Source organism: Sapajus apella, unplaced genomic scaffold, assembly GCF_009761245.1.
Source record: "Sapajus apella isolate SASKATOON/1434 unplaced genomic scaffold, GSC_monkey_1.0 scaffold107, whole genome shotgun sequence".
NCBI classification, from domain to species: domain Eukaryota; kingdom Metazoa; phylum Chordata; class Mammalia; order Primates; family Cebidae; genus Sapajus; species Sapajus apella.
In genome coordinates, this window is record NW_022437047.1 from 5,367,916 (window position 1) to 5,394,867 (window position 26,952).

General features: G+C 38.6%; 1 protein-coding gene across 7 annotated transcripts in view; it reads left to right on the forward strand.

The window, feature by feature from the left end:
- NRG3 (neuregulin 3) overlaps positions 1-26,952 on the forward strand; it is a 1,107,214-nt gene that overhangs the window by 1,058,758 nt on the left and 21,504 nt on the right. For all 7 annotated transcript variants that reach the window (XM_032259171.1, XM_032259175.1, XM_032259173.1 and 4 more), the window contains exons 5-6: positions 3,325-3,427; positions 10,801-10,927. In XM_032259171.1, the coding sequence (XP_032115062.1) occupies positions 3,325-3,427; positions 10,801-10,927 (230 nt within the window). The remainder of the gene's footprint in view (positions 1-3,324; positions 3,428-10,800; positions 10,928-26,952) is intronic.

A 26,952-nucleotide genomic window follows, 5' to 3' on the forward strand; every position in this document is an offset into this window, starting at 1 on the left:
CATTGCACTCCAGCCTGGGTAACATGAGTGAAACTCCGTCTCAAAAAAAAAAAAAAAAAAAAAAAACCAATTGGTCACATAAGTTTAGAATATTATATTTCTGGACTCTTTTATCTGTTTCAATTATTTATTTGTCTATAATTAGGCCAACACCATATTGCCTTGATTACTATAGCTTTATAAGAAATCTTAGAATAAAGTAGTCTTTTTCCACAACTTTGTTCTCTTGGCTACAAGAAAGTTGTTTTGGCTACTCTAGATCTGTTTTATTTCCCCCATAAAACATTTAGAATAGGCTTGTCAATTTCTGTGACAACAGCAACAACAATAAAAATGCTTCCTGAGATTTTAATAGCATTGCAATCAATCTGTCCATCACCTTGAGGAGAATTGACATCTTAATAATATCAAGGCTTCTAATCCACAAACATGATTTATCTATTTATTTATGTCTTCTTTTAAACTTTTCAATGTACAGGACTTGTGTACCTTTTGTTAAATTTATCTCTATTTATTTTATGTGCTGTGATGGTATTGTAAATCACATTTTTGTTTCAATTTGTCTTTGTTGCTATAAAATAGATGTACATTTGTTTTTGTATCTCTCTTTTATTACCTTATATCCTGAAATTTTCCTGAGCTTACTTAATAGGTATATTAGCTCTTTTGTAGATTCCATCAGGTGTTCTGCATAAATTGTCATGTTGTTTGCAAAGACAACTTTTCTTCTACTTTCTGCAGCTGAATGACTTTTATTTCTATTTTTTCTTGTGTCATTAACTAAACCTCCAGTACAATGTTGATCAGAAGGTATGAGAGTGGATATTCTTGCTTTATTCCTGATTTTAGGGAAAAAACATTCAGTCTTTCAAAGTTAGATATTTATATTTTTATAGCTAGTCTTTATTAGGTTGAGGAAGTACCTTCTATTTCTAGGTTTTGAGAGTATTAATCAAGAATGAATATTAAGTTTTGCTATGTTTTTGCCTCTGATCTAGTTAGATTATTTGCTTAGATGTTAAAATGGTGAACCTCATTGATTAATTTTAAAATATTACAACAACCTTGCATTTTCATGTATCAACCTTACTTACTCATGATGCATTCTACCTTTCATATATTGTTATATTTTATTTTCTAAAATTTATTAAGATTTTTTTGCATCTATGACGATGAGGGCTATTTATCTAAAATTTTTTGTTAAGTCTTTGTCTTCTTCGGTATCATAATACTGGCATCATAAAATGAATTTGAATCTATTGTTTTTGTTGAATTATCAGTGATGAGAAGGCCCTGAGATGCTAGGAAACAATGAACACCAAAGGAATTCTTATTTAATTAAAAAAATACCACTTGCTCTAATTGAATGATGTTTTAATTTTAGTATGCATGGGAAATACTGAAAATTATACTTAAATAAAGATCCTGGCCTGGTTTGTGGCTCACTCCTATAATCCCAACACTTTGAGAGGCCGAGGTGGGCAGATCACCTGAAGTCAGGAGTTCAAGACCAGTCTGGTGAACATAGTGAAACCACATCTCTACTAAAAATACAAAAATTAGCCTGGCGTGACAGTATGCACACACCTGTAGTCCTAGGTACTTGAAAGGCTGAGGCAGGAGGATCGCTTGAATCTGGGAGGCAGAGGTTGTAGTAAGTGAGATCATGCCACAGCACTCCAGACTGGGCAACGGAGTGAGACTCTGCCCCCCAAAAAGAAAAAAAAATCCTGATTTAGAAAGTCCAAGAAGAATACCAGAATTGGCATTAACAAATAAAAAGAAATATCTCCCTGGGTGATTTTTATATAAATGATTCATATTCTGAGAACTCTTAGTCTGCTCAATAGTTCTGAATGTATGTTTCCCAGACCAGTAGCATCAGAATCACCTGGGAACTTTTAAGAAATGCAGCTATTCTGTATCCACTCCAAATCTACTAAATCAGTAACTCTGGGTGAAAAAGTAGTTGCAGACTGTTTTTAGTAGGCTCCAAGGTGACTCCAGTGCATTACAATTTGAGAATTATTGTTCTATGTTAATGAGAGAGAGAAAGAATGGATATAGTTGCAGTTAACTTGGTGTCGTGTTAGGTATGTATGTGTTAGAAAGTGGGAAATTTCTTCTAAACTGGCTTTTCCTTCCTTATTACATGTATGGAAGGTCTGAGAGTGAGAGAGGGGAAGATGTGTCAGAGGTGTGAGTAGTGTGGAGACAATATGGATGATCATTAGGAAAACGGGAAGTCAGGCTGATGAGATTGTTAGTGACTATGAGATGACTCCTTAAGCTCTGTGGTTGCTGTTGTTTATCGGTGTCCATTTGCCCATTGGTACAGTTTTCTTCCCCAATTCTGAGCTGCCCATGGTAGAGGTATGGAGAAGGCAGTTTCTTGGATTTGTGTGTATTTTTTTTTTGACAAATAGGTAGAAGGGAAGACAAAAAGGATAAAGTAAATGAGAGTATTTGCAAGAGCATTTGCAAGTCATTACTAAATGACTGTAGTCCTGGGCCATGGTCATTGTCCTATATAAATAGAAAGATAAAGGCAAGAGGAAGATAATTAACAAAGAAACTGCTGGGTCCTGTGGATACAAAGTCTTGATGAAATGGAGGAGTTGTTTAGGTAGATACACTTTAGGAAAGAAAGAAGGAGTATAAACGCTAGTGTTTAAAGGGTGAAATGTTTGTTTTTTAATTATTGTCATTTTTGTGATGACAAGCTACAAGAAATGACCTTGGTAACAGAGGCTGAGTTCTACTGTGCCAAATCATTGGTATTGAGAAGGGCAGAGACTGGGTGAATAAAATACTTACATGCATATTGATTTTTTCTTCATGACTGATGTCAATCATAGTGATAGTAGGATGAATGGAAGACTGACAGCCAAGGACTAAATCAAAATCAGAAAACACGGGGGCATCTGCACCACAGAAGCTAAATTGGAAGGCATCACTGGAACAGGAAAGCTCAGAAGCACATAAGTTTGTTTCGCTGATTAATTTGGGCCCTCCCACAATTTCACAAGCTTATGTCCCCAGTAAATCCTAGAGTCACAGAATATATTTGATAATAAAATTTGTAATTGCAGCATCTGAGTAGAGTTCTGATGTAGGGATGCAGATACAAAAAATAGCAACCAGTTATCCTATAGAACTATGCAAAGAAATTGAATCATAATAATTTCCTCATTTTTTCCCTATTATGACAGATAAAAAAAGTTGGCTCTGAAAGATTCCTACCAGCTCAGAAGTGCATGGATGAAGATTGTTGTTGATGTGCCCTGCTAGCATGCATTCTAATTTTGTTTTTCAAATTCACAGAAAGTGAAGAAGTTTATCAAAGGCAGGTGCTGTCCATTTCATGTATCGTCTTTGGAATTGTCATCGTGGGCATGTTCTGTGCAGCATTCTACTTCAAAAGCAAGTAAGACCATTTCTCTCAAGTGTTTAAAGGTTACTTTTAGAAAAAGCACTTTGTGTAACTTTAAGTTCTCAGTCTGTGCAAATGGGTCTAGCATCAATCTGCTAGACCTGTGCAAATTTAACCTGTGCAAATGGGTCTAGCAACAATCTGCAAATGACTTAGGACCTTTTTGTAAAGTGTGGTGAGTGTGTACAAGCATGTGCATGCATGTATGTGATGTGTGTGCATACATGTGTGCACAGTTTATCTTTGGTGCACATAATGATCACTCCTCTCAGTGATCATGAACATTCTATGTTCTTTGCACTGATTAACCACTTGCCAGTATTAAAGGCTTGGTGTCTGCCTGTCACTAAGGACTAACTCTTCTGAACAGAGGGGCCACTGCTATGAACCTACACATTATCAACCATGATATATTAATTTATGAAAAACAAATTCAGTTTTTCATAAAGACTTTAGGCAAATATGTAACATGAGTACCTAAAAATATACTTTAGTTTCTCAGTTGGTATGCATATGTTGAATGTGCCCTAAGATTCTCTGCCAAGAAACTAGATCTTCTTTACATGAAGGTGTTTATGTTTGACTAGAAAGTAGGTAGGGCTGGGCGTGTTGGCTCAACCTGTAATCCTAGCAGGTTGGGAGGCCAAGGCAGGTGGATCACCTGGGGTCAGGAGTTCGAGACCAGGCTGACCGATATGGTGAAACCCCATCTCCACTAAAAATACAAAAATAAGTCAGGTGTGGTGATGTGCAACTGTAATCCCAGCTACTTGGGAGGCTGAGACAGGAAAATTGCTTGAACCTGGGAGGTGGAATTTGTAGTGAGCCGAGATCACGCCATTGCACTCCAGCCTGGGGGACAGAGTAAGACTCCATCTCAAGAAAAAAAAAAAAAAGGAAAGAAAGTAGATATAAACAGATACATGTATATGCCTGTGTGTGTGTTTCCAAATGAACTCTGGTAGAGGTATTTTATTTCTTAAAATGATATCATCTGCATTTAAAATAAGAAATGTGGTTGAAAACATTAGCGCCTTGGTTTCTCGTGCCTCAAGAATTTGACACAGGTTTTGTTCCGACAACCTGTCTGAAATTCAAGCCAATGTGTAATCGCTTTTCAGTGGACCTATAATTTTTTACCCATTCGCTTTTCTAATATGGGATTAAGTTCCATGTATTGTTTGTGATACCTGTCTGCGTGTTATCTGTGTTGACTATCAAAGAAAACTGTGATTCTGATTTTTTAAAATAACAGAAACTCGAGCATCAATTCAGAATTAGTAACTATTACTTTTCTAATAACTATTTCAAAATGTTTTTATATATTTAGAACTGTTGCAAAAATAGTACAGTTTCCGTATACCTTAGACTAAAGTTCCTCTATTATTAATGCCTTACATTAGCATGGTATATTTGTCACAATTAATGGGACAATATTGATATGGTTTTACTAACTAAATACTGTATTTTCAGATGTCCTTAGCATTTGACCTAATGCCTTTTTATTAATGCCAGGGCCCCATCCTTACCATATGATTTAGCTGTTACATCTCCTAGGCAACTCTTGGCTGTGACAGTTGTTAACTATCGATTTCTGAGCACTGGCTCTTTGTTAGGTACACTGGGCTTTTTATGTATTAGCTCCCAATCCCTATAGCAGTCAAAGTTGTGCATTATTACTACATTTTTCAAAAAACACCTGAATTTATTTTAAGATATTTGTTTTTCAAAGTCATAAAGAAAAAAATTGCAGATAGGCTCTTTGAATGCTCTAAACTTCTATACCATATTGGTTCACGTAGTCCTTCTGCTAGATGGTAGAGCTGCTCAGAGTGAGTTACGCATTACCCACTTTTGTGCAGCCCATAGCACTGTGTTCTCTAAAGATGCCATCTGGCATAAGGGCCAGGGCTGTACACTGGTGAAACATGTTTGGATTCAAATCTTCACACTGTTACTTATTTGTTATTTGATTAGGCAAATTATATCATGTCTCTTAGCCTTGGTTCTCTTTGTGATAAAATATGAGCAAATATAATATCTACCTTACATAATTTTGTTAAGGATTAAATGCAATCATGGCCCAATGCAGTGACTCATGTCTGTAATCCCAGCAGTTTGGGAGGCCGAGGCAGGAGGATCACTTGAGGTCAGAAGTTTGAGGCCAGCCTGGCCAACATGGTGAAATTCCGTCTCTACTAAAAATACAAAAATTAGCCAGTCATGATGGTAGATGCCTGTAATCCCAGCTACTCGGGAGGCTGAGGCACGAGAATGGCTTGAACCTGGGTGGTGGAGGTTGCAGTGAGAAGAGATCGCATCACTGCACTCCAACCTGAGCGACAGAGTGAGACTCAGTCTCAAAAAAAAAAAAAAAAAAGCAATCATGATGTAAAGAGCATAGCATAGTGTTTAAAAGAATAAATGCCCAGTGAAGCCTTGTTGTTAAAACCCATGGTTTTCCACACTAGGACTTGGAGGCTGCGTAGTTAAGAGGCTCCCGTGGAGCACAAGAGGAGTAATCACACCCAGCAGAGTGGTAGTGAGAAGGGTCTTTCTGCTGGAGCTTTGTACAAGAAAGAAATTCTGTACTTAACAATAACGAAATTACAATGAAGAAGCAGATAATCACTTAGTTTTACAGTATAATGTGTAGTTGTACCACATTTAAATGAAAGACAGATTATGGTAATTATAAGAGCGAAAAGCTGGATTACCAGGGGACTTCCATCTTTGGGGCTGTCAATGTCTCACTCTGGGCAGTAAGTGGGCTTTGAGATCAACATCTCCTCCTGGGGCTTGGTGAGGGGTCAAAGTGTTTAATGAAAACAATGTGCAACATCAGATTCATTAGGGTATGCTCAGAGGACTGAACCGAAGCTGGAGCACCAAGCAGGACATTTTTGTTTTTTTGTCTACCAGCCTGGGACACATTTTTCTTTAAAAAATGAATCAATTAATAACTAAAGGTAAAAATAATAAAATAATGATAAAAATGGAAGTGTTTTCCAGCTGGAATTGGATGAGCTATGTGTTCCTCAGTAGATACTTAGGGTGCATTTCCTTCTTCTAGTACAATTTCAGGCTTGATCTCCCTTTACTTTTCTTTGCTTGAGAGAAATGCCACAACCTCACCAAGCACCTAATTTATATTGCTAAAAGCAATATCGATTTTCATAACACGCTGGGACAAGTTGTGTGTGTGTGTGTGTGAATTTGTGGATTTCTAATTCCTTTCCCAAAACCTTGGGGAGAACAGAATATCCGGACTCTACCTCCACCTCCCTTACTTTCACTCATAAAGTAAGGTAGATTATATGTATACACTTGTTTTACTTTAGCTTAAGAGCCCCAAGTCTTCCAGGATTCTAAGGTCTCTCTGTCGTTGATATCCAAATAAATTAACTTGAACCTCCATTCAATATACTGGGATGTACAGTTTCTGCCCAGAGAGAGTTAATTAAGACTTAGCCCAAAGCTTATTTGATCATTTATTTTCTACTTCCCATAATCACTCAGATCTTGCCATTATGATTCTTTTTCCTTTACCTTGTCACCTTTGGCATGGCATGACATCATCAGAAGGAATATTACCGCAAATTGTATGTCTGAGGAAAGTTGGAAGGTAGGAAACATGATGAGGAATAAGTAAGAAACACCTTGAATTTGGAGAATTTTTTGATGGAGTTAACTGAACCCCCAGCAACTCAGAAAAAAAAAAAAAAAAAAAAAAAAAAAAAAAAAAACAGAAAAGAAATTCTTTTCTCTTCACTCCCAGTACACTAATATATTCCCATACATAGTTAATAGAACTATTAATTAAGCCTTTCAAGTCTGGCCAGTGTAGCTATGCAACGCCTATACATTATTCAAGGTTTTCTCTTTACTTTCAACTTACATAGTTAAGAATGATGGGGATGAGTATTAGAGTTCTTAGTAGAATTTGGAAATACAAGACATGATTCGACTCTAAAACTACAATTGAAATAGAGGAGATGTTTCAGGAGGCAGAATCTGAAACAGGTAATTATCACAAATGGGAAAAAAGAGGAGGATTAAGAACGGGTGTTATCAGTAAAATATAGTCATTTTAACAGCCTGACCCTGACTATAGGTCACCAACTCCCTAACATAAGAGATTTTAGATCCCAAGCAAAGCCTCTTAATGGCAGATAGTGGACACCCTGACGCACTGCTACGGTCTTCTTCAGATGTGGGGGATTTAGTTCCCAAGTTTGCCAGCAAACACCAGTGAAGAGCCACCTTTCTCAATCTCATGTCCCATTCTGGGATTGTTTACCTCCAATGACACCTCAGTATGAGGCTCTGAAGACCTAGACCTTTTCCCTAACTTCAGGTATAAGACCATGCCAGCTTCAAAGCTCCCTGTGGGGTTTGCTGAGGTTTTTGCTGAGTCTGCATCACATTCCAACTTCTCCCCAGCCCAGTTCTGCTTCCATTTCTTCCCTTTGCTTCCACAGGTGTTGATACCAAGAGCTCTCGCTAACAAAAGTCCTCTTATGCTGTCTTTATCTCAGGGTCTGCCTTCCCAGGAGCCCAATCTGCAACATGACAAATAATACCTAACAATGGATTCATGATGTCTACTATCCACAACTTATATCTCATTTCTTTTTAATGCATTGGACCAGAGAAACTTAAAACTCAATGAACTGTCAAGTTTCCACACTGACACTGTAGGGCTAGGAGTGTTTCCGTGTGCAATGCCTGCATCTTGTCTTCTCCAGAAATGCCTCTCATGAGAGAGCTAATATTGCAATCAGCTATTAATTGTCTCCTCTGTTGCCATTTGCTCGAGGAAGGAGGAAAGAGCAAAATGTGTGTGCTTGTGAGACAGCAGGGGTGGTAGCTAGGCAGAGGCAGGTTCAGAATGAAAGAACCACTTCTCTTGGAATATTACTGAGTCAGGACTGGAGTGAAAAAAGGCTAAAGGAAGGCAAATTATAAAAGGATTTAGAAAACGCAGTCTGATATTGTAAAAAGAATATTCTTGTACAAGTTTATACTTTCAAGATTCGGAATTGGATGACTGAAAAAGTCGTTAAGTGATTCTATTTTAATCCCATGAGAGTAAGGGAGTCCTTGCTCTACGACATGCACTCTTACTTTTTCAGGATGATTCACCCAACTAGAACCTCCTGATATCCTCTTTTTCTGTGAATGAATCCCTGATAAAATGTTGTGGCTGAAATGTGCTCTTTAAAATGCTGATATGATAGATTTATGTTTAACAATAGGCTATAGATTAGCTGTTAGGGAGTAAATAGATTATTACAACAAGATTAAAGCAACTAAGAGCGTTAGAGATAAAAGTCTCCCAAATAATTGGATAGATAAAAGAATTATCTTAAAAAAACGGAGCTACATCACACTGATATTATAAATTCAAAATGGGTAATGAAGCTCAAAGCCTCCAAAGCTTGCAGCAAGTGCTGGTGAATTGCTTGGGAAGATGCAATTAGTGTGCTCTTTTATCTTTGAGTCAATGCTCTGATTCTTCTGTAGCTTCTGCCCACAAGACTGAGCTCGCCTGATGATGCTGGGAAAGAGATGGACACTTTGCGTATGCTTCCACATGCAGCCACCACAGTGTCCGTGGAAAACAGCTCTTACAAACTTCATTACAGAGGGGGAAATGGAGGCTCAACAAGTTTAGGAAATTATTAGGGTAGCAAAACTGTGGGTAACAGAGTGGGTTTCAATTCTCAGTCCCTGTGATACAAGAAGCCATGCTCTGTAGGGTGCTACCTGCCTGGAGAAGCTCACTGCCAAGTCTGGCCATGTACTCCACTGATCGCTCTATCTTTGGCAGAGACCCTAAAGAAAAGACAAAATTAAGGGGCATGATTCTACTGGGGATGTTGTCAGAATCAAATGGAATCATTTGTGTTAAAAACTCTGACAAACAGAACCGGAAAAAGCCATGAAGGAAGGGGTCCCACGTGCAAACGGCTGATTATAAGAACTATCACAAAAGGCTCTTTGCAAAAACCACAGCTTTGCATGAAGACTGTTGCCGCCTTACACACACATGAAAATACTTCTGCGAGAACATCTGCCCAGCAACTGCTTATCCACCCTCGGACTGGCACCATCCTTCTTATTGACCCTTGTAACCAAGGATAATTATCCCAAATCAGTTGTGGACATCATGTTTCCTATCTTCCTAGTAATAAAATATATTTTACTATATTCTGTGTATTCACATTGCAATACTTATTTCCAATTAAATATTTTCTTTTAGAGAGTGTCCCTCTATGTTTTTAGGTCAATACTGCAAAGAGGTGTGTGTGTGTGTGTGTGTGTGTGTGTGTGTGTGTGTGTGTGTGTTTAATGTGTACCGAGTCTTATGCTGATAGATGATTTCTGTGAAGCTTCTAGGAGACAGCCACTGATAAGGCATTGGTTTGTCCCATCCTTCTCGTATAGGCACTGAGTGATCCAGGCAACCATCACTCCACATGCGCACGCAGGAGCACTTTACTTGAAGTCCAGAGCCCTAGAGCAGTTTCAGCCTTTTGACTTAGAAGCAGTGAGACCATGAGCACGTGGCTTGGCAGTTCTGAGTGGTGGTTGAAGAGTATAAAGTATGGAGGCAGGTTGGCTGGGCTGAAATCCAATCTCTGCCAGTCATTGACTATGTGACTTCAAACAAATGGCTTAACGTCTCAGTGCCTCAGTTCTCATCTACTAAATGGGTATAGAATTATGGCCTCATCACATAGGATTATCATGAAGAATACGTGAATTGATACAAGTAAAGCACTTAAAATGTGTGGCACATTACTGTATAATTACCAGCTTTTTAAGAGTTAGCTGTTTTTAATATTTGGGCTCTTGGTAACAATAAATGAGCTATTTCTAAGTTGTAAAAGACAGAAAATATACACATTATAGTATATAGTCAAGTTGTGCAATTAAGCTAAACATATTTAAATTGTACAAATATAAATGTAACTCTACAAATACGTCATATGTCGCTGCTAAGCCCGAGTCTTGTTTTCCTCTAGTCACTTTCTTACAGCATTTCCAGTTCTTTGCAGGTAAAACTCAGAGTTAGAGACTTCTTGCATCTCTGGGGGCCAGGGCAATGCACTAAGTTTTTGTCTGCTTCTGGGGTGCCATTGAGTGTGAATTCCTAGATAATATGGATGATATCAGGCTATCACTAAATTGGAAGTATTTTTTGGTGGGGTTGGAAATGAGAGAAGGGTTCTCTTTGTTAACTGAGTTTATTTAACTTTAGCAAATAACAAATATAGACATTGGGAATGAGTGAAACCCAGAAAGTAGGAAGTGAATAAATTCATGCAAATATTTGTACACATGTTTATTTATGCCTGCAGGAAACAAGCTAAACAAATCCAAGAGCAGCTCAAAGTGCCACAAAATGGTAAAAGCTACAGCCTCAAAGCATCCAGCACAATGGTGAAGTCAGAGAACTTGGTGAAGAGTCATGTCCAGCTGCAAAATGTAAGTGACTTGTCTACACACCTCCTTCTGCAGGCTACCTCAGTACTTCCAGTCCAGAAGTATTGGGAGCCTGAGATCAGACTTGTATATATTTTTCAGAGCTTTATAGAGTTTTACTTAAATGGTCTTACAGTTCTGGTAGGGGATATTCACACATGCATGTATGTATGCATCAGATAAAAACCAAGTTAAATTTCAGCTCTTGATTACCATCTATCATGTAAACTAATCTCTGGTAACAATAAGAACTTCAGTTTTTTTTGTCCCGTGTAGACATGTCGAATTCTTAGTTTGTGCCAGAAGTTGTACGTAACACCAAGGATACAATGTCCTTGCCATAAGAGAAGTTCCCTGTAGGAAGATTCACAGAAACCCTTAGAGCCAGCTGAAGTGACTTCTGAAGTAGTTGTTGCAGCAGAGGTCGGACAAGAAGAAGCCAGTGGGAGGTGGATGGGAGTAGACGCGGGGGCTGCCTCACAACAGAGTCAGGCTCAGGCTGGGCTTCAAAGGACATGAAAAGTTCTATGGAGAGTCAGAGGGCTAAGAGCTAGACACTAGAACATACAGGAAGAATGAAGCCATAGAATTCCAAAAATGCATGTTATGTCCAGAGATCTCCAAGTTAAGGGGTGTGAGAAGAATCGAAGGTGAGAGGTGAAATGTGGAGTTTCAGAATCAATCCAATTCCAGGCCTTGCAGAGATATCAGAACTTGAAGTGAAATGCAAACTCTTTGCCTCTTACACTTTTTGTAAGGCAGTTTTAATCATTACTGAGCTATATTGCAAAACACTAAATTAAATACAAGAGAATACTGTGTAATACATGCAGATATATTCCTCTTAGGGTAGCAATTCTTTGATCCCACACAGCATCGCACTTTTGGAATCTGAAGCATGAAACAAAAGAACAAAGGCCACTGTATAAACCTAGTATTTGAGTATAATAGGCAATCACCCAGGACACATTCACACCACTCCAAATGCTTAAACCACTGGAAATTTATATATCACTTGTGATTCTAAGAAATCACTACCCAAAAAGTCACTGTGATGTGCATAACAGATGTACTTAGATGGTTTTATGCAGAAATCATAAATCAGAGTCTCTTCCCAGTCATGTTTTGTTAAACTTTTATTCACGGCAATATGAAGGGATTGTTCTTTTCAGAAACAGAGCGAATGGTTTTGCTATTGATTTCTAATGGGTATAATCTCACCTCTCTAAAACAGCCACAGTGATAGAGGGCTTCATTCCTTAGCAACTGGTTGTGTCAAAGATAAACAAAGCCAGACAATAGTTAAAGTGATGAGGATAGATTCTAATCAGTGATATATTAGAGGAATAGTTGAACTGACCTTCAATTTGTACGAAAGTGGCTGGGCATTTTAAAAGGTGAATGAGAGAATAGGGAACGGGATGAGCAGGGGCTTGGGCAGAGCTGGAGAAGGGAAAAATTACAGAGTTGTTTTGAGTAAATATGATCAGAGCAGCTGTGTCTGTTTCCCGGCAATTGATGAAGTTAGGATTCTATCCTCCTACAGAGACTAGGAGACAGAGCCCCCATCCTTCCTGATAAGAATATTTCAAAAAACAGTGTCGGGTCCTTGAGAAAGACATCTTTGAGGTTTAGAGTCATAATCAAAATCCATATTTTTAAGCCCTTTTTAGTAAATATTCTAAGAAAGGGAGATCAGGGGACGATGGTCAGGTGTTAGCTGGAACAAACTTTACATTCTTTCAATAGCTTTCAGACTTTTATTTATCTTTTCAGGCAGACACTTTAAGGGGAACTCGGGTTGTCCTAGGGATGCAGCTTTGAGCTATTCAATCCTATTAGTGTATGTTCAAGTCTTTCAGGGTGAAATGGAAAAGTAGGTGGATGAAATCATTTGTGCTGAGAGTCTACAGTATTTTTAGGCCAAACATGAGGCTTACTCCACATGAGGACTCAGAGGAGTCTATCTCAAGTTAGGTTAAAAAGAGAGTGTTTGTCCATCTGTATGTATTTTATAGGGTTGTGTGGTGGCCAGAGCGCACACACAGTTTTGTACCCTTCTTCTTCATCTAACATGTGATCAACAGCATTTTCTGTTTGCTTTTGGAGCACCACAAAGTCATTTGTGATAACAGCATAGTGGTCTACGAAGTGATCACTTTACAGTTTTCTCATTCACACCCCTCCTCGTAGACTTTCAGGTTCTTTCCTGTTGTTTAGTGTTATCAGAAATGTAAAAATAAACTCTTCACGTGTGCTCCTCCCACCCCTCATTTGATTAGAATTATAAGGATTGGAATTAAAGAAAAAAAATGACTAAGCCTCCACAGGGCTTCCAGCTCTTGCAAGACCTTGGGTACATATGACTTTATTTCTTTTTACTCTCTCTCTCCCTTCCTCACCAGTCCACCCTTCTCCAGCATTTTGTAAGTTGGCACAGAGCAGTAAGGGATGGTCTCAACCGGATCGTTCTCTTAGGTCCCAAGAGAGGGTACAGGGATGTGTCTTTTTGCATTCATCCCATTTTTGTATAAGAAGAGTATAGGGGAGGAAACCTTTTTTTTTTTCTTACTTTTCTAGGTTCTCAGGTAGAACTCTAGCAAAAGACAGACTAACAAGAGAAAAACAAACAGAAGTTTATTAACATGTGAATCATGCATATAAAACATGGGACTACCCAGAAATGAGTAACTCAAAGGCATATTTAGAATTTAGGCTTGTATACCCTGTTAGACTAAAATAAAGATTTTGGGTTTGGGGGCGAAGAAGGCAAGTTATGGGAAGGTGACCGAGAAAAAAGCAGGATAAACAAGAGTTGTTTAGTAAAATTTGTTATTTGCCTTTTTTATTGATAAAAGTTTCTAAGTGTACTTCCTGACACAGGAGTGGGAGACATTTATACAAACAGAAATTTCCTTCTAAAGGAAAACTTGTGCCCTTTCTGCGGGGCTTTTCGTGCATGTGCAGGTTCCCAATGGCCTTTAGCTTAAAATAATCCATGTGCCAAAGAGACATAATATGGGGTGGCATAGACTGGTACACCTCAAGAGTATATAGAAGACATCTTATTTCTGAGGTGTCTTGTGATTTGCTAAGATTACACATTTCAAAGAATTATTAGTTTAAACAGCTAAGGAGAAGTTGGGAGTCCAGGCAGCGAGTAGATAAAAGAGGAAGGCATTTAAGGACCCTGAAAAAGGAGAGCAGGGTACATTGAAGAGACATATGCATTCGATCACAGTATTCTCCATATTGCTAGCTTGAGCAGTTCCCTTTAATAAGACTGCAGTGGAATGAACAAATTGTTTTACCAAAGGCATATATCAATTTCAACATAGAAGGCAGTGCGGTTCACTCTCTTTTGTTATACCTTTGTCACCATTTGCTTTTATTAATTAGTAGGAAATGGCATTTAAAAAGTTTTTCACTTCTTTATTTGAGATTGAAATACAATCTCTGTCCACCTATTTCGAGTTAAAGTTCATCTTTGGTAAATTACATGTTGATACCCTTTGCTCATAATTTTATTATAGGAAGCAAATATCAATTTGACTATAATTTTCCATACTACATGTTTCAGGAAAAAGTAGGGATGGAGAATACATATCAATAATCCATTAAAAGTCTGGGCGTGGTGGCTCATGCCTGTAATCCCTGCACTTTGGAAGGACGAGGCAGGAAGATCACATGAGGTCTGGAGTTCGTAACCAGCCTGGCCAACATGCAGAAATCCTGTCTCTGCTAAAAATACAACAATTAGCTAGACATGGTGGTACACACCTATGATCCCAGCTACTTGGGAGGCTGAGGTGGGAGACTCACGTGAACCTGGGAGGTGGGGGTTGCAATGAGTCAAGATGGTGCCACTGCACTTCAGCCTGGGCAACTCCATCTCAAAATAGTAACAATGTTAATAATCCATTAAAAGGGAACTGAAAATTCTAATAACATTTGTTTTCATTCTAATGCTATCCTTAATATACATAAAGAGAAGAAGGTAGGGCATCTGTGCAGTTGGAGGCCAGATAGCACAGGTAGTTTTAGGGAAAGTAGTAATCTGATGTGTGGTTAAGAACTTCACAATGCAGGCCAGGCACAGTGGCTCACACCTGTTATCCTGGTGCTTTGGGAAGCCAAGGCAGGAGAGTCACTAGAGCACAGGAGTTTAAGCTTGCGGGGGTCTGTGACTGCTTCACTGCACTCCAGGTTGAGCAACAGAGAAGACCCTATCTCAGAAATAAATAAATAATTATATAAATAAGAATTTCTGGATGCATATAAAGTACAAATGAATCAAAGAAAATTTGGGAAACATTTTTTCTTTGTAGATCTATATTTTTTTCTTCTAGTTAGAACTGTGAGGAAATACCAGTGTCAATAACATAAAAAAGAAAAATGAAGTAGTAATAATAGTCACGGCAAATAACATGTAGTAGACGCACACATAGCACCTTGCTACATAATATAAATGCATTGTCTCATTTAGTCCTAACAACAACTGATTTATACCCACCCTGTGCAGAAAACAGAAATGGGGTTCGGAGCTTGAGAAAGTTGTCTGTCAGACAGCCAGTAAGTAGCTGAAAGACAAATCCGCAGCCTTACAACTCAGTGGTTCTCAGCAGCAGGCAATTTGCCCACCATCCCTTGACATTTGGCAAAGTCTGAAAAAACTTTGGCTATTACACACTGAGAGAAGAATGCTGCGGTCATCTAGTGGGTAGTGGTCACTGGTGCTGATGAACATCTTTCAATGCACAATAACCTCCCTCAATAGAAGATTATCCTTCCCAAAATATCAAAAGTGGCAAGGAAGTTCACAGTTGGTGCTCAAGTTCCAAATGGGTCCATTGAGAAATTCTGAACACCAAGTTCCATTACCAAGATTCCCACGGCAGGCATTTATTTCCACTACACAGAGGATGACAGGTTATTCAGGCATACTTCATCCTTGGAAGGGAAAATTTCCTACTTGCTTACCATATCAGGCAAATCTATTTTTGTTTCATCTTGAAGCTCATGTTAACTACTTGAAATTCTTTGCAAATTGTAGTGTTTAACAAATGAATTGTCTGGCTCTGGCATTCCCTTAAGTTCATTAAACATTCATGGAAATGGGTTTCACTTTATAGTCATTTAACGAGATGTGAAACACCTAGTCAAGTGAAGCAACATGATATTCTGGAAACATTTGACTCCGTCGCTGCAGCACTGGAGTAATTTGCGCTGCCTGAGAAGCATCTAGTCCTTACCATTTTTTAAAATAACAAATAAAGCATCTGTGACTAAAGATGAACTCACCTCCTTTGCTGTGTCTCAAGTAAGAAAGAACTAAAGACAGAGTTATAACCACTAGAACCTTCAAGGCACAGGAGTGAAACTTCTTCTCTCTTAAAATCAAAAGGAAATATTCACAATTGAAAAGTGAAAGAAGCTCAGTAACCAGTTTAAGAAAGATAGGTTTATGGGAGAGATAATATTAAATGAGAAAGAACTGGAAGATAATACTTGCATGCTAAAGAGGAAAGATAAGAATTTAATGCCTAAGACAGAGAGGTGGCTCACGCCTGTAATCCCAGCACTTTGGGAGCCCGAGGGGGTGATCACCGGAGGTCGGGAGTTGGAGATCAGCCTGGCCAACATGGTGAAAATCCGTCTCTACTAAAAATACAAAAATTATCCAGGCTTGGTGGTGGATGCCTGTAATCCCAGCTACTCGGAAGGTTGAGGTGGGAGAATCGCTTGAAACTGGGAGGTAGAGATTTCAGTGAGCCGAGACCATGCCGCTGTACTCCAGCCTGGGCAACAGAGTAAGTCTCTGTCTCAAAAAAGAAAAAAAAAAAAAAAAAAAGAATTTAATGCCTAACAGAGCCTTAAAAAATTGGTGAAAGTATTTATCTAGTAATATTTATTGAACTCTGGTAAAGCCCACACTTGTCTGTGTTGGGTACTGCAGGGACAGTTTAGAACACAAACAGCGAAGGTTGTTCCTGACCTCAGGATGCTCAAAGTGTGCGACCTCTGGTTGTGGGACCCCAACCCACGGAGGCAGGCACCCAGTAGACACGAGGCAGGACGCATGGTGACCGGTACCGACTTTATTGGGATCTCCGGGCGACTCTCCGGGCGACTCAAGCGGGAAGGGAGGAATCGCGCGCGCTTTCCTTGTTCGGTCGGTTTTATAGGGGCAGAGGGCCTGGGGTGGTGGGAGAGCAGTGGCGGCGGGTGATGATTGGTTAGTCCCGGTTGCCGGGCGGGGAGTTTGCCGAACGGGAAGTTGAGTGGGCAGGAGGTTGATAGGGCATATGGTGATTGGTCAGGGTTTGGGCAGGAAGTTTGCTGGGCGGGAGCTAAAGAGGCAGGTGATGATTGGTTAGGTGGTTGCTAGGCGGAAGGGGCTGGAGTTCCTTCTGTCGGGGGCATTGTGCCGAGTCACGTAAGGAAGTTAAGCTCCTTCCATGTGGCTGGGGGGTGGGGCCAGAGAGGCCTTCTACCAGACACAAAGGTTAGTGGAGAGAAAAATGTACAAGCATATAATGTATTTATAATATAGATACATTAAATCAAAGTATCATCAGAGAATGGAAAATGACGTCTGAATTTGACTATAAGAATCTCAAACCTGCCTAAAGGAGGTCACATGTGAATTGAGTTGTTGGCCTAAAGGAAAACAAACAAAAAACACAAAAAACTAAGGCAAACTTAATATATGGAGAGCATTTATTTGGGGGCAGTTATGAGGACTGCAACCTAAGAGCATATACTCAAGGCACTCTGAATACATGTTCCCAGCAGCAGCAGTTACAAGTGGGTTTTTAAAGGAAATGAAGAGACAATTCCCAAATTGCTTATCAAGAATTTGCATTAAAATAGCATAAGCTATTGATTGGCTATGCATGGTTCTTTTTATTATAAATTCCAAAAACATGAAGATCAGTGATGAGGCAGTTAGGAACAAAATGTCTTTAAACAATCACCCCTGGGTTTGGTGGGGGTAAGTGACTAAAATCCCACACTCCTGTCTCTCGGGGCCTGATAAATTTTGCATACCTCATATAGCTCACACTGCTCTGAACTATTTTTCTTAGAGTGTTGGGAGTGAGTTGAAATTCATAGAATTGTTTGCAGGGAGTAGGTCAGAAGAGGTAATTTTGTTGTAGTATTAAAGTTAATTTTGAATTATTCTAACCTAAACTCTGATTTCTTGTTTTAAATATTAAATTTTAACTTACTGATTGAATATAGACTCATGCATTCATTTCATTATTTAAATGTAGATTAAATAGCCTACTAAGTACCAGACAGTACCTATTAAGGAACAAAGCTATGATGATGACCAAAAATGAGAAAGCCACTGCTTTCAAGAAGTTTACTGATTACTGCGGATGATCAGTGTAAATCAAATAATCTCACAAATATGGAATCCCATCTGTCTCAAGGCCTACAGCCAATAATGAACGGTGCTATCAGAGCTTATAGCAGCCAGGCTGGGGAGTTAATATCCTAACAAGAATAGCTCAGAGCTCTCTAAGAAGATGCAGCAGCATTTCACCAGTCCCTCTGGTGAAGTGGTAACTTGTTGGGGAGGAGGTAGGCAGGCGGTTCCTCCTGTGGCTAGTGTCTGAAGAGAGTCTCTTGTCATACTATTTTGCTTTAAATGAAATGTGTGAAGATTGCGATTGTTAGAGTTCTTGCTGCTCTGGTGTCCATGCAAAAATTTTCAAAATAGCAACAGCGGTCAAGTTGTTTTTGACTACCTGTATTAGAGATCCCAGTGAAATCACTCTTGAAAACATATTGTAACCATCAATTTCTCCATACTCGGGCTCATAAGTCAGAGTGGCAATAAAGAAATTTTTGTCACAGACATTTAATCCGAGTAATGCAGAAAGAAAGACATTAAAACTTTGTAAAAAATATCCTCCTGCTGCCTTTATTGCCTAGGGTTTCAGACCAAGTGATTATCAGCTCTGTCAACATTGCTTTCCAAAACTGACCCTGCTTTCATTTAACCTTCTGACTCCTGCTGTGTGCATGTGGCAGACCTGGAAACAATGCTGTTACTCTAATGCCAACATGCGCCTGCTTCATTTGACTGGCCTATTGATTTTGGTGCACCACCTGCAATGTGCTAGGAGCAAAGCAGATGATGGGCGGGAAAGAGGAGATGCCTTCAGCACCTGGGAGCATTTGCACTAGCTGATACTTTCATGGAGGCCAGTTGAATGAATGCTTCCCCAGGAAATAACAATCTTAACCAGGGTCTATAGAGGAGTCCAAAAAAAAAAAAAACACAACCACTCGGTCTCATGCTGAGAGCATCAGTGAATGAACTGGGACAACCCTTTATTCACTGCTCACATGATTTTTTATATATTATCCCAAATGAGCTCTTAACCATGTGCACACAATAAAGTCAAGAGATCTGTGTCAAGGAAAGAACATAGAATCAACTGCCAGGAGAGGCTAATAGAGAGGTCCAGACAGGCAACTAATCAGAGCACTTAAATTACACTGAAGATACAATCTTAAGAATAAATTTGTCTAGACCTTAGCTTGTCTCAGAGATAGAACTGCATACATTTGGATGGAACCAAAATAAATATTTTTGGGCTGAGCACTGTGGCTCACATTTATCATCCCAGCACTTTGGGAGGACAAGGCAGATGTATCACTTGAGGTCAAGAGTTTGAGACCAGCCTGGCCAACATGGTGAAACCCTGACTCTACTTAAAATCCAAAAATTAGCACGGCATGGTAGTGGGTCCCTGTAATCCCAGCTACTCAGGAGGCTGAGGCACGAGAATTGCTTGAACCTGGAGGCAGAGGTTGCACTGAGTTGAGATCAAAGCATTGCACTCCAGCTTGGGCAACAGAGTAAGACACTGTTCCTAATGTGTGTGTGTGTGTATGTGTGTGTGTATTTTTAAATATATATATATATATATCAGCATAGAACATAAAATATCCAAAAGAGCTGTGATCGTGGTCAGTCAAGCTAACTTTCCAGGAGGGCTGGTATAGGTGAACTGTTTTGCTGAGTGCAGTATGGACCTTGAGGACCTATGCCTGAGCTACTCAGGCAATTAAGGGGAAACCAAATTCTGCCTCTTTTTTTTTTAAATTTCAATGTGTAATTCTAATGATTTATTTTATTTTTTATGTAGATCTTATATTTTAGGATGGCTTTCAATTTACAGAAAAGTTGAGAGGATACCATGGCAAGTTTCTATACTTTTTATTCAGTTTCCCCTATGATTAACCTTGTGCATTAGTAGGGCACAATTTCAAAATTAACAAACTAATATGAATGTATTACTATCTATAAAATTCCACATTTTAATGTTCTCACGATTGTTATAGTTTAATCTGATTTTCTGAGTGTTTATCAGGTTGCTGCTTCTATTCTAATCCCATCCAGGTACCATGTTACATCTAATGGCCATGTTTTCTTAGGTTCCCCTCAACTGTGACAGTTTGTCAGATTTTTTTCTTTTTATAATGACCTTGACAATTTTGATTAGTACCGGCAAAGAATTTTGTAGGATGCCCTTCTATTGGAATTTGATTCTTTTCTTATGATTACATGGGGATTACTGATTTTCTGTAAAAATTTTAAAAGTGCCATTTTTATTATGTCATATCAAGGACACACACTATCAATATGATTTATCATTATTGGTATTTACCTTATCATCTGTCTGAGGTAGAATTTGCCAAGTTTCTCCACTGTAAAGTTACCCTTTTCTTCTCTCCTTTTGCATAGAATACTCTTTGCAAGGAAGTGACTGTGCATGGCCCACACATAAGGAGTGGGGAGCTAGGGTCTTCTTTCCTTATGGTTAAATATCTGCATAAGTTATTTGGAATGCTACCACAAACGTTTGTTTCTTCTCTCCTATTTACTTATTTAGTCCATCATATATTTATATCAGTTTAGACTCATGGGTACTATCTTATACTTTGACTTGTAATCCAAGTAGTTAAATACTATGTTACATTGTTGTCAAAGTTTTCTGGCTTTAGCCATTGTTACATCTTTCAGCTGGCTCATGTCATTTTGACATTATCCATCAATTCAGTGTGGGTTTTCGGGGGTTTTTGTTGAAAAACTCCTTGCTTATGTTGTACATTTTCTGCCCCGGTTCTAGAATCAGTGATTTCTCCATGGAAATAGCTAGTTTCTTTCTTTGTAGAATATCCTTGGAGACCAAGATTTGGAAGCTAGGTGTGTATGTTATTGTTGTTACTGGGATGATTTTGCTTGGCCTTCTCAGTAGAAAGATAAAAATTATATATATATATATATATATATAAAGATATTAAATATATCTACTTAAGATATATTTAAATAATAGTATATTAAAATATATATTTATATATTAGAAGTTATATATAGACTAACACACATCTGTAAATTTTTTTATGTAAGCATCTGTATCTATATTCTGCTAAACATATGGCTACATTGATGTCCATCCCCAACTCTAATCCATAACTACATAAATAATTCTACCATCCTCCCATTGCTTATTCATAAATTTCCATTCCAACAGTGAAAAATCTTCCCACTGTCCATTATTCATTTACTTAATTTTTCAGTGACAGAATACACATACATCATTCTCACAATGGTTACACCCTACCTTTGCACTGTACAACTTGAACAGCTAGGCGGTGCTTTCGGGAGGTACTTTTTCCTTTAGTCTGCTAAACTCTTTGACCATCACAAGTGTTTCTTCACTTTTTTCCTCTCTGTGTGAGGCAGAAAGGCTACAGGGAGCTGCATTTGGGGAAATGCCCTTATTTCTGGTGGGATAAGTCTCTGGTAAAGTCTTTTTACTACAAGAATAGGCAATTGTTATTGAGAATGCTCTGAGTGCATTTCAAAATGGTTGCTTTTCCCCTTCCATTGGCAGAGACATTAGATGATTTTTTTGTTGCTGTTCAGGTTCTTTGCTGTGAGAACCTGGCATGGTTCCTGGAGGTCAAACCCAAGGAAGTATGGGCATTCTACCTAAGACTACAGACCCCAACTCTCGTTCTAGTGCCCATACCAATTCCAGAAACTTGTCCAAATTACTTCTTAAACATTCCTACTACTTACATTCCATAAATTTATGGAACCATAAATTACGCTTCCAACAGAGCAGACTCAATTGCAGGAAAGCCGATCTTAGCCATTATTCTCTGAATTTGCCTGTTTCTCCAGGTTTAAGTTGGCAGTTTGCCCTGCAACCTCAATTATCCAATGAATGCATGAACAAATTTCCTGTTTGTCCATTTATTTTTCTTATTGCAAGGGCAGGTATATTGACTTCCAAACTTTTTGCTTGTCAAAACTGAAACCAGAAGCTATCTGAATCCATTTTGAACCAACATGTATAGAATGTTGGCTGGAAGGTTGGTCGAATTATTAGGCTTTTATCATGCTCTGTAAGTTTCAAGCAACCTCTGTATAAGATACCAGCAATTTAAACTTGAATTTCAAGTACAATATAGTCACTTAAACAAAATGCTCCAAGAATAAGAAAAAAAGTCCTAAAATAATAAATTTTGGAAACACATTTATATTAATAGACCAAAACAGTACAAATAAAAACAACTGTTTAATATAGCAATAATTCAAACATTTGAAATAAAAGACTTAGGAAATATCTATCATGAACAGTATGAATAAGCTGACAGGTTAAGGGGTTGATACTATTTATGACTGTTATGCAGAATTTTGGACAAGTCCCTCCATCTCTCGGATTCAAAGCACAGACTGTGAACTAATGGTGCAAAAGATGAATTAGGCTTTTTGAAAACGAAGAAAGGAAAGGAAAGGAAAGGAAAGGAAAGGAAAGGAAAAAGGAAAAAAAAAAGGAAAAAAGGAAAAAAGGAAAAAAGGAAAAAAAAGGAAAAAGGAAAAAGGAAAAAGGAAAAAGGAAAGGAAAAAGGAAAGGAAAAAGGAAAGGAAAGGAAAGGAAAGGAGGAAGGGGAAGGGGAAGGGGAAGGGGAGGAAGGAAGGAAGGAGGGAGGGAGGGAGAGGGGGAAGGAGGGGAGGGGAAGGAGGGGAGGGGAGGGAGGGAGGGAGTAAAGGAGGAGGGAGGGAGGGAATTTCTGACTTTTAATGATTTGGCAGTTTCTTTAGAAAACCTGCATGCTCTGGAAACAGTTGACTGATACTGTTTCCTGGCAGCGTGTATGTTTTCATGCTGCTGATAAAGACATACCCGAGACTGGGTAATTTATGAAGAAAAAGAGGTTTAATGGACTCACAGTTCCACATGGCTGAAGAGGCCTCATAAACACGGTGGAAGGTGAAAGGCACATCTTACATGGCAGCAGACAAGACAGAAGCGAGAGCCAAGCGAAAGAGTTTTCCCCTTATAAAACCATCAGATCTCATGAGACTTATTCACTACCATGAGAAGAGTATGGGGGAACCGCACCAGTGATTCATTTATCTTCCGCCAGGTCCCTCCCACAACACGTGGGAGTTATGGCAGCTACAATTCAAGGTGCAATTGGGTGGGGATACAGCCAAACCATATCATAGCTCTCTGCTGAACGTACTTGCTTTCTTCAATTTGTCATGCGTTTGCCCAGAGCATCTCACTTCTTTTTGTAGCTGGGCTTTCTAGGCACCTGTTTTGCTTGTAAAGCAATTTATTAGATAAAAAAAAGGATAACAAACCCTCATATGTCTTTTATAGAACCTGGAAGTCAGAGAGACATTCAGGATATTGTTGCATGTCCATTCATTTCTTTAGTAAACATGTCCATTCATCTGACTTTTTCCATGGATACTTTGCAATACATGATTAATTAATAATGAAGCACACATAGAGTACTTCCATTATTTATTGGATCTTTGTTATTTGAGGCTCTTGAAAGCAATCGCTTTTTCCAAATTATCTCTGTATCTTCTCTTTGTTCTCTGTCATTTTACTCCATTTTTCAAAAAGACTTACCTGCCTTTATAGGTCCATTGTGAAAAATTTGGATTCTGATTCAAGACATGGTCATTACCGCCACTATGTGGCTTATTTTGGAAGTTATTGAAAAGAAAACATTTAATTGGGGCTTTTGAACTTGAAGCTGCAAAACCTTGCTATTTTCCCTAGTCTCCATAGCTTATGGTCATGGATATACTTTTTACCAAGCATAGCACCTAATTAGATAGTTTATAATTTATTTTAATTTTAAAAATCTGCCTCCTAAGTAGTTACATGAGAAACCCACACATGCAAATGCACACAGAAAAATATATGTATATGTACATATGAAATCTGTATATGTATGTGTATATATATATGTGTGTATATATATATATATACACACATATATATATATAAACAGCAGGCTAATTATGTGTATATAAACACAAATATCACAATCTATATCTATTAATTTCATTTTTCTTATTTACATAAATGGATTTATATATATATGTTTTTGCACCTTTTTATTCTTTTCAATGGCTATTAGTATTCATTTGTGAACATTTCTGTGGTTTTCAAGTTTTTTCACTTTTTTGCTTATTTCCATTTCATTATTCAAAATTGTACTGGTAATATACTCTGGAAATTATCATTTTGAACTTTTGCAATGATGGAAATTTGCATGTTGGAAATTCTAAAAGTAATATTTTGGATCAAAGAGTATGTATATTTAAAATTTTGAAACATATTGTCAATTTGCTCTTCAAGTTAGTGCCAAGGCTACTTTTCCAGGACTTTTTCCTTTTCCAGATATTCTTGAAATTTAAATTTCTCTATTTTTTTTTTAAAGGCAGAATCTTGCTATGTTGCCCAGCCTGGAGTGCAGTAGCTAATCACTGAGCACACTACAGTCTTGAACTTCTGGGTTCAAATGACCCTCCCACCTCCACCACCCAAGTATCTGGGACTACAGCTGTGCACCACTGCACTTAGCTTAATTTTCTCTATTCTGATCACCACCTGTTTATATGAGTGCAGTTGCACTCTTTGCCATATGCATATTGCCTGTCTTTATTTTTCTGTGAAATTCTTGTTTATCTGTTGCCTTTCATTTTTTTTCCAGTTGATTTCTGCCTTTATATGTTAAGAATAGTCTTTAACATATGAAGAGCCTATGTTTCCCCAGGCTTTTACTCATATTTTGATTTGCTAATCATCATTTTTGTTACTTAAGATATTTAAATAAGTAGTACATCAAATTTTACATTTTTTTTTCTTTATGGTCTCTAGGTGTTTTGTCCTGGTAACAAATGCCTTTCTCCCGTTTTCCATATAGTTTTATAAAGGTTTTTAAATGCATTTCCATTAACCAAACAATTCACTCATATCTCCTTGTGTTAGTCTGTTTGTATTGTTATAAAGCAATACCTGAAGCTAGGTAAATTATAAAGAGGTTTGTTTGGCTCACAGTTCTGCAGGTTGTACAAGAAGCATGGTGCCAACATCTGTTTCTTTTTTTTTTTTTTTGAGTCGGAGTTTCGCTCTTGTTGCCCAGGCTGGAGTGCAATGGCGCGGTCTCGGCTCACCGCAACCTCCGCCTCCTGGGTTCAGGCAGTTCTCCTGCCTCAGCCTCCTGAGTAGCTGGGATTACAGACACGCGCCACCATGCCCAGCTAATTTTTTGTATTTTTAGTAGAGACGGGGTTTCACCGTGTTGACCAGGATGGTCTCGATCTCTTGACCTCGTGATCCACCCGCCTCGGCCTCCCAAAGTGCTGGGATTACAGGCGTGAGCCACCGCGCCCGGCCTGCCAACATCTGTTTCTGGTGAGAACTTCAGGAGGCTTCTGCTCATGGCAGAAGGGAAAGGGGAGCAGTTGTCACATGGTGAGAGAGAAAAGAGAGAAAGGGTGAAGGGTGCCATGCTCTTTTAAATAACTAGTTCTTCCATGAATTAATAGAATGAGAACTCACTCATCACTACAGGGAGGACATAAACCACTCATGAGGAATCAACCCCCATGACCCAAACACCTCCCACTAGGCCTCATCTCCAACACTGGGGATGACATTTCAACACGAGATTTGAAGGGGACAAATATCCAAACTATATCACTTCTCTTTATCAAAAGCTAAAGATATAAATTAAACTAAAATTACACTTTACTGTTACCCATTTTATGTTCCTTGCCACACAGATTCTTATAGTTTATGAAATAGTTTTGTATTCTTGTTTTTAATTTGTATGTAATTAAGTTAGGACAAGGCTAATGCTTTGTTATTTTTGTGACTAGTTGAGAAAGCCTTTCTTTTCTTTTCTTTTCTTTTCTTTTTTTAAGCTGGAGTCTTGCTCTGTTGCCCAGGTTGGAGTGCAGTGGCATGATCTCTGTTGACTGCAACTTCCACCTCTTGGGTTCAAACGATTCTCCTTCCTTGGCCCCCTGAGTAGCTGGGATCATAGGCACCTGCCACTATGCCCAGCTAATTTTTGCATTTTTAGTAGAGATGGGGTTTTACCGTGTTGGCCAGTCTGGTCTCCAACTCTTGACTTCAGGTGATTTGCCCACTTTAGCTTCCCAAAATGCTGGAATTGCAGGTGTTAGCCACTGCGCCTGACCTGAGAAAGCCTTTCATATTGAAGCTATGTTAGGTAGATAAAAATCTATGAATATTTATGACTTGGTAGATTGCTCATTCTATGAATATGAAATATCCATCTTTGTTCCTTTTTAAATGCATTTTATATGTAATTATATTTTATTCGAAATTATTATTGTTAAAAACTTTTGCCATTTTATTTTGCAGGGTATATCTTTATCCATTCTATCAACTTTTTTCTATGTTGTTTTTAAATTAGCTCTTTCAAAATATAGATGACTAGACATTTAAAATCAGTGTGTGACCGCATGTTCTCACTCATAGGCGGGTGTTGAACAATGAGAACACATGGACACAGGGAGGGGAGCACTACACACTGGGGTATGTTGGGGGGAATAGGGGAGGGACAGTGGGGGGTGGGGAGTTGGGGAGAGATAGCATGGGGAGAAATGTCAGATATAGGTGAAGGGGAGGAAGGCAGCACATCACACTGCCACGTGT